The sequence below is a fragment of the Nicotiana sylvestris genome, chromosome 2 (genome assembly GCF_000393655.2).
Source record: "Nicotiana sylvestris chromosome 2, ASM39365v2, whole genome shotgun sequence".
Taxonomy (NCBI): Eukaryota; Viridiplantae; Streptophyta; class Magnoliopsida; order Solanales; family Solanaceae; genus Nicotiana; species Nicotiana sylvestris.
In genome coordinates, this window is record NC_091058.1 from 32,558,443 (window position 1) to 32,567,542 (window position 9,100).

The 9,100-nt window shown below is 36.4% G+C and overlaps 1 protein-coding gene and 1 long non-coding RNA gene across 2 annotated transcripts; one reads left to right on the plus strand and one right to left on the minus strand.

Annotated features, from left to right (window-relative positions):
• The first annotated feature begins 466 nt into the window (after positions 1-466).
• LOC104228362 (pentatricopeptide repeat-containing protein At2g20710, mitochondrial-like) lies at positions 467-3,857 on the plus strand. Its single transcript, XM_009780816.2, has 2 exons — positions 467-783; positions 2,012-3,857. Exons 1-2 carry the CDS (start codon positions 505-507, stop codon positions 3,164-3,166), a joined length of 1,434 nt encoding a protein of 477 aa, XP_009779118.1. The 5' UTR covers positions 467-504; the 3' UTR covers positions 3,167-3,857.
• A 2,677-nt stretch (positions 3,858-6,534) lies between these two features.
• LOC104228361 (uncharacterized) lies at positions 6,535-8,682 on the minus strand. Its single transcript, XR_011405276.1, has 2 exons — positions 8,527-8,682; positions 6,535-7,412 (listed from the first exon to the last, which is right to left on the minus strand). It is a non-coding gene; the product is annotated as an uncharacterized lncRNA (long non-coding RNA).
• Between the last annotated feature and the right edge of the window lie 418 nt (positions 8,683-9,100).

Here is a 9,100-nt window from a genome sequence, read left to right on the forward strand (position 1 = left end):
AAATTTGAGCTTATTCGAGTAAATTTAGGCATTGAGTCGTGTGTTGGATTATTGAAATTTGAAGAACAAGTTTATGTTTCAGAACTTAATATTCGAAATATGAAGTTGGATTCAATAGGTAAGATTCGAATTTTTGAAATTGCATTTGAAGATAGAAGAACTTGATTTGATTTCTGAAGTTGCATTGAAGAGATTGAACTACTTCAAATTTTTACTTCTGAAGTTGCATTTGAAAAATATAAGTTGCATTGAAAATATTGAACTATTTCAGATCCGAACGGATACATTTTACAAAAATTTGTATATTACGAATATAACTTTAATGGTGGCCCAAAAGTAGGTATATATGAAAATGCCCATGTATGTTGGGCTCCTGGGCTACAATCCATCTTCTTCTGACACGGGCTAAACTTCTATGGACCGGGTCACCCATAGTTGCTTAAACCCGCCTAAATCTCCCAAATCATTTCTGCTTCATCTTCAGCAAAATCAACATAAACCCAAATGAAGCTTTCCCGCTCTACGTTAAGGAGCCAAAATTCAATCTCTTATTACAGAACCACAATTAACCGTTTTTATGGCACAACAACATCGGCTAAACAAGATAAAGATGAGAGGGGTGAGTGGGTCTACACAAGAATTTCACCATTAGGTAGCCCAGAGGTGTCAATGGTTCCAGTACTGGAACAATGGGTTAAAGAAGGTAATCAAGTGTTGAGGAGTGAGCTTCAGTGGATTATCAAAAGGTTAAGGAGCTACAAAAGATACAAACATGCCCTTGAGGTACAAATCTTGCTGTTTGTTGTTGTTTTAGTGAGTTTTAAGATTATGCATTGTGAAATAAACTGTCTTGAGACCAGGGTTCAAAACCCGGGAGAGAAAAAAAAAACACTTTGCCTAAGGTTTTTTGGTGGGTAAAGTTACTTGTGCTGGTAAAGGTTGCAGGTTCTTGCTGGAATAGTCGCAGTGTGCACAAGCTGTTTTGTACACTAACTGTCATTAAAAAGATTGTTTGTGTTTTTTGTTAAGCAAATGACACACGCACACACACACATACATAAAACTGGCAGACACCAAACCTAATGTTAGTGTACCAACACGACCAAGCCTTAATACCAATTAGTTGTTAGAGCATATATGGATCTGATATAAAATTATAATTAGGTATTGCTGGAGAAATTTTTATTTGTTCAAGAAAACTAAGCTGAGGATGAGCTTGATAAAGTTTTTGATGAGAGCGTTTTTTGTTCCTAAGTTGCTGCAGAGAATGTATTAGGCGGCAGAGGCGGATGTGGCCTTCTGGCTATGGTTCATATGAACCCATAATTTTCAACTCGGAGTGCAAATATATATGTAAAAACCTACCAAATCTTAAGATATATTAGATCCTAATCCATAACTTTAGCAGTACAATGAGTTCAGTCACAGTTGGGTTCTGGATTTAAGAACGAGTGTTAGTGATTGGGTTCTAACTTTAATATCTGTACATATTTAATGAATTCTTCAACACAAATACCTTGTTTTAGAAAAAGCTATTGGGTTCGGCTGAACCCATTGCTCAGTTTATGCCTCCACCCCTGAGTTCAGTGCTAAGAATCTTAAAGATTGAGCCTATTAAGTGTAAATCATGTATCCACCTCTGTTAGGCGGATTCGCCGTGTTGTACAAGTGCATGTTCGGAGTCACCGATGGGCTTAAGCATACCACTCAAAAGGCCTCGAGCATTTAAAGAGTAGAGCTTTTGATACACAAAAAGAAAGAGCCACTAAGTGCTTGATCTTTTGCCCTAATCTAGTAGTCGATAGTTCCCAACCTCCATGTGCCCATTGGTCATTCTGTTAATTTAAGAAAAGGTAACAGCTAGAGATCGTAGAAATGAAGAAAACAGCAGTCACCCTGGCAAGATACAGCATAGAGCCAAGTTTTGTTGGTGACGAAAGATCTGAGCTACTTATGTATCTTCATTCTTGAACTTATAAATCTTGCCCTTATCTTGATAGTTTTGTGACAGGTATCTCATTGGATGACAGACAGAAGATATTTCTCCCTCCAACCTGCTGATGTTGCTACACGAATTGATTTGATGTATAAAGTTAAAGGTCTCGAAGAGGTTGAAGAATACTTCAATAGCACTCCGCAGAAATTGAAACGCCTGACAGTGTATACATCTCTCCTCAATTGCTATACCAGCGAGAAGTCTGCAGAGAAAGCTGAGGCCCTAATGCAGAAACTAAGAGATATGGGGTTTGCTAAGGGTACATTGTGCTACAATTTGATGCTGAACCTCTATTCTAAAACAGGAAGATGGGATGAAATGGACAATCTGATGAATGAAATGGAGCAGAAAGGCATAAATTTTGATGAATTCACGTTCACAATACGGTTAACTGCATATGCTGCTGCTGGAGATTCTGATGGAGTGGATAAAATAGTAGCGATGATGGAATCTGATAAGCATCGCATTTTGCAGTGGGGTACTTACAGTATTGCAGCAGATATGTGTTTGAGAGTTGGACAGGTGGAGAAAGCTTTAGCAATGCTGAATAAATTGGAGGGCATGATTTTGACTGGTGAGAAAAGTAATGGTGCATATAATTCATTATTAAAACTATATGGGGAAGCTGGAAAGAAAGAAGAGGTGCACCGAGTGTGCAATTTGTACAAGCAGGAGAAGAAAATTCTTAACAAAGGTTACATTAGTGTGATGAGCTCACTAGTGAAATTTGGTGATACAGAAGGAGTTGAGAAGATCTTTGAGGAATGGGAAGCGGAAGCTTTGTCCTATGACTTCCGTGTTCCAGACGTTCTGATTGGTACTTACTGTAGAAATGGTCTTCTGGAGAAGGCTAAGGCCCTAGTGGACAAAGGAATGTCAAAAGGGGGTGTTCCATGGGTCACCACATGGTGTCACTTGGCAAATGGATACATACATGAAGATCTTATCCCAGAGGCTGTAGAAGCATTGAAGAAGGCCATCTCATTATGCCCGCCTAATTATAGACCTAGCAGGGAGACCTTGGTTACATGTGTACAATACTGGGAAAACCAGGGAAATGTGGATAAGGCTGAGGACTTTGTAAGGTCTTTAGAAACAGAGCATATGTTCTCAGCTGTTTTTCGTGACAAGTTGTTGCGCTTTATTAAGGAAGAAAAACTACAGACCTGAGCAAACACATCTTGCATGGAAACAACTTATTTAAGAGACTCTCGCAAGGTTAGGCATGGCCAACAATAGCTGTAAGTATGAACTGAAGCTGTCAGGCCTGCTAGATATGGAACAATTAAAGAGAAATTTATTTGTCTGACGGAGATTCTTTTTCTTCGGGGTTCATAGTTGATATTTCTCATTGAGATTCACCTGTGGTTGGTCTCAAATCTCAAGTGATCTTAGGCCGCATATTCATTGGTGATAAGTAATATACTGCAAGATTAGTCCTCAAGAGAGACAAGATGCTTTGTTCGTAACATATATTGCGTCAACGAGCTTGTCTGAAGGCCAAAATTCAACAGAATGTGTATATTCTTTGTTTTGGTAACTATAGCTAGTGGGGGCACCAACGCTCCTTTCCTGAGCTTGTTTGAGTTTGGTTATGAAGACAGTACAAGAAGGTACATTACTTTGGTTCTTCATTTTTCGCCATATGATGTTATTGTAGTTTAAGTATTATGACAATATTGTTTGTTGAGAAGCTGATAATATTAGTCCAAGCCCCATGGTGTGCCACCTCCTAAAAATATAGGGTCATTTCTCCCCAGTTTAGCATATTTAATGAACATTTTCTCTTGATTGAAGAATATCTGAGACCTTCCCTCTTTGATGGTGAAAATGAGAGTTAATCTTCCCTCTTACAATGATTCTTTATGCTGTTACTCTCAAGGGATGCCTGAGCTGTTAATACTGGAGTGATGTACCTTCTTATTTTCTTTATACTTATAGTAGTAAGCTTTAAAGAAATCTACCACTATTGCTCTTCTTTATTTTCTTCTATAGCTTTTGAGTAAATAAAAGATATTGCATGGCGAAATTTGAACAAATTTTTTACTAACTTTACATGGCACGATTGCTTTTAAAGATCGTAGTAACTGCGTGGAAGTCTGTAATTGAATTTCAAATTATGGGGAGGCCCTGGATCTTCCTCAAACTAAAGGGCGATTGATTTAATTTTCTAAACCAAAAAAGTTAAAAGTTAAAAAGAATTCACCAAACAATAGAGTTTAAAAATAAAGTAAACTTAAAAAGGAAGTTTGAATAAATCACCCTACAAAAAAATATTTTTAAAAAAAATTCAAGTTTTTCTTTCGTATAGTTGAATTGACCCCATTTTCCCAAGAAGGGAATGAAGAGCCAAGTTTCAACAGGATATATTACAGTCAGGTGCGAACGTGTAACTTAATTAGTGGGAGAGTGGAGTGTAAAAATTTTATGCTTTGAAATTCCAGTCTTTTACAAGAAAACTTCGTCACACACACACACACACACACATATATATATATATATATATATATATATATATATATATATATATGATAGTAGTTATAGAATACTAGTTCAATTTTCTCACTCCCTTCCCAACGAATGAAATGTTGTAGGTAAAAATCAATAAGTCAATTAACTACGTTACTTCAACTTAGTTTGAGTGAGTTGTATGAATCTTTTATAGTCAATATGTTATTCCGATCATCTTATTCTATTGTACATTCGGAAAAGGAAAATAAAATAAAATAAAAAGGAGAAGAGTCAACTTTGAACATGCTCACCACCTTCAGGATGTGAATTTTCATCAAATAGACAAATACAAAATGATTTGAAAATAAAGGATATAATTAGAGAGCCGAATAAATAAGTACTTATCTTGAAGAAAAACAAGAACAATTGATTGTTGTTAAAGACCTTATTGTTATCATGTAGCTTTTAAGATAAGAAGAAAGATATTTGACTCAAAGATGGCAAATTCATTGTAACAACTTAGGATATTCTATGTAGTTGGCAAAACAGTGACATGTCACCCAACCATTTTAAGAGCCCGTTTGGACATAAGAATTGTTTTACTTTTTTTTGAAATCGGGGTTTGGCAATAAAATTTCCTATTTTCACTTAAAGATGAATTTTGGAATTTTCAAAAATTTGAAAAACTTCAAAAAGTTATGTTTCAAAATTTTCACTCAGATCACTCACAAAACTTCAAAAACAACCCAAAATTATATTCATGTCCAAACACAACTCAAATTTTCAAATATCACGAAAAAAAACTTCACCTTTTTTGAAATTTTACAATTTTTATGTCCAAAGGCGCACTTAGTGTTTTGAAAATTTGGTGTAAGGAATTAATAATCACATGATTAAGTGCAAAGTTTATCTAAAATATCCTACGTTGGGTGGGACATGCACTTGAATTATGTTGGATGGACAATTTTAATAAAGAATGTTAAATGATCTTTAAGAGCACGCCATCAATTTCTCTATTTGCCTCACAAGCCACCGGCCAAGGATCTAATTACTTTGTTTGACACAATGTTAGGGCCCCAATTTGAAAATTCTTGAAATTGTTGTGGACTTGGTAAAACAGAAGAAAATCGTTTTTGCTATTTTCTCTCTGTCCACGTTTATAGCTTTCCACCAACCATTTTGTTTAGCATATTATAAAATTAACATAGTTATATTAATATACCAGCCTCTTATGCTACACTGAAGCGGGTCTATTGGAAACAATCTCTCTATCTCCACGAGATAGGGGTAGATTTGCATACACAGTACACACTACTTTCTCCAATATCCCTGTGGGATTACACTGAGTTTGTTTTTGTCGTCGTTATATATTAATATACCAGCCTGCCATTTTCACAATATCGGTTTCGCCATGTTAATATTATGTTAGTAGTATATAATATGAAGCACGCAGATGGTGCTATATTTTAAAAAGAAGTGTTTTGGCCTGCACCTTTATACACTTTCTTGTGATACATTAGCATCTTTTCCCTAGAATGAAGACAATTATGCTATAGTATTTTATCAAATCAGGGGCCCCTTGGAAAAAAATTAGGGGACAAAATTCCTAATAGTTGTTTCAGAGAGATATGAGCAAATAGGGGGACAAGCAACATGGTAAACCTTAGCCACAATATGTTGGGACCAGAGAACCAAACAATCACTATACTCTGCTTTACATTCATTGATTTAACTTATTATAAGCTTATAGTCTAAAGCTTCTTTACACTATCGGTATATTTTAACATATTTTAACATGTTAATAGTAGGCTACCTGCCTTATTCCTATGCAATCTCATTAATATGGGCAACTATGGCCGGTTATCTTTTAGGTGATCTTATCGATGGATAAAAGTTGAACACTATATAACATAAACTAGCCCTTTCATGAGCTCTTTTGGCAAATTCCACTTGGTGGACAACTCTGTCTCTTCAGCAAAAGAGAATTCATGCCCCATGCATAGTAGGAAAGTGGAAAATTATGCAAGAGTAAAAGGGAAAATAATAGCACAAAATGCCTTCATTGTACCAGTTTAAACTCACTAAACTTTTGTCAAAATTTTGCGTATTATCATCTCAAATATATGATTTTTAATGACTTGATGCTCATCAACATCAGTTATGTACAATGTGTACAAGACGAAGGGCGGCGCGCGGGGGTGGGGGGAGAGCGCCTCAATGAAACTAGAATAACAAGAGGCAAAGAAGAAAACAGCATAAGAGGAAAAGGGAAATTCTATTGAGAGACTTGTCAGCCTGCATTTCCTGTCTTCTCAATCTTGAGCTGCTATTTCCAACTAGATGATATGAGTTAGGATATGTATATAAACTCTCTGAGTTCCCGAACATCCTAGCATAGACCATCTCTCCAAACATTCCAACAACTGGATGATAGACTCCAACTGATGTATTGCTTCCAAAGTTGAAGGAAGAAGGCGATGATGAACTGTTGAGGTAACTCGTATACGGATTATAAGCATTAGGATGTGGCAGTTGCTGAGAAGGATTAACAGAATTTGACAAGGATAATGGACCAACAGCAGCTGGCCTGGGAGGTACTTTTAGGGTGAGCTTGTTTTCGGGCTCAGATTCAGGCAGTGTCTCCCCACGCCCGTAAAGAGGGACTAAATCTTTTTGGGAGATTTCAGCCTTGCAAACTGGGCATTGAGGGCGTTCATCTGAAGACAGAGAGTCGCTCTGAAAGTGAAACCACTTATAAATGCAGGGCCAACAATAGAGATGGCCACAAAGTGTAACAACCGGATCCCGTGCAAAGTCCAGGCAGATGTTGCAATCAAAGCAGGCAGAAGTCTTATCTGAGTCTGATGCTGGAGCAGGGATCGATTTCCACTCGTTTGCATAATACTGCTCGAAGGCCATAGGATTTGTTTCCTGATAAGTTGTTCAAGCTAAGGATCCTAAAAATCTGAAAGAACAATCAATAGTTAGCACATGGGAAGAAAAAGAAGAAGCAGAGTGAACAAATTACAGCACCATCAATTAGCCAATGTATTAGGACTTGAAAAATCCTAATTATTCAATGTCAATCATATTGACTTATCCTAGTAATTGGAATCATTATAGTGGACATTTAAGCAATCTACCAAAGAATTACAAGAAATTAAAATTCTTTGGCTATATGAAGGAAAAACACATGTTAACATGTGACTTAGGTGCTACTAAGATTCTTTAATCTCCAATATAAAATTGCAGAGCGATAGCAGACAGATTACTGCACTAGGAAGGAAAGGGTGAGAGGGAAGCTAGCCCCCATCCAACCCCCCCCCCCCCCAACAGACGAGAACAAAAAGACGATGCGTGTGAATAAAAGACACAATTTCTAAAAGATTAGTGAAGCTTCCTGTGCAATCCATAGCCACCAAGGGAGATGGATCAGTAAAATGATATGCACTTTGATGTCTCAAACAAGAATTTCAGTTAGCTTGTTACTTTCATTTCCCAAAACAGACATACTAGACTGACTCTAATCTCATTATCTCATAAAACAACTACTAATTGGCTCAGTTTGACGAAATATCTCAATCTTGAATCTCTCCTTTTGCACAGTAAAAATTGCATTTCAATCCAAACATACCCCCTTAATCTTAAACCCTCCTAGTTTCCACTTTCCCATTTACCCTCCTAATTTCCACTTTCCCATTTACCCCAATCCAGATGGTGGAACAAACTATCAAACATGATCAGCAGCATAGGCTCCATTAGCAGATTACAGCATTAATTCCAAAGTATAATTGAGGAAACCCTCTTCTATATCATACACATAATGTCAAGAAAATCCTCAAAATTATTTGCTTAATTATGGTAGGTAAAGGTAAAGACTTTAACACCAACAAAGGTCATTTCCAGTTCAACTTAGCATGATATGATCAAACACAAGAAAAAAGTCATCTAGAAATATCCATCAACGATCTACCTTTACACACCACTAATCCCTATAATTTCAACCAAAATACAAAACAAGGGAAAATAAGTTCAATTGTCGAGATAAATGAAGGAAGATAAAGAGATTGTGTTCTTACCAATAAAGCAAAAGGGTTGAAAAAACAATTAGCAGTTCAGACTTTCAAGCTTCAAGGGAGAATACCAGATAAAGAAACAGAAGAAAATTGTAGAGGTAAACAGGAGCAAGTGGTTGAGCTGAGAGGGAGGAAAATGGAAATGGTGGAGCACTTTTTATAACAACAAATTTGGAACGGACGACTTTCTCCTTTCTAACCCATGCCGACGTGGCTGATTTTGTATGGTCTCTCTCTCTCTCATAGTAAGTAGTACTATTTATTTCTACATTTAATGGAATCTTCAATTTGCTGCCTAATTATTTGTTTTTTCTTACTTGATACATCAAGCCAATCTAGCTCTTTTTTTCTTCTTAAAAAGAGATCTTGTATTATTACAAAGGGAAGAATAAATGAGAGAGAAAAGGAGAACCGTGATAATTGAATTACAGTTAAAATTTTCAATAGTACTGGTGAGATATAAATCTTGGTAGTGGTAACCTAGCCACCTAGCTATCCAATACATGTTTCTAGGTTGTCTAAAAAAAATTACGCCCTAAATTTAATTTGTGATAGCAGATTAGTTATTATTTTTATC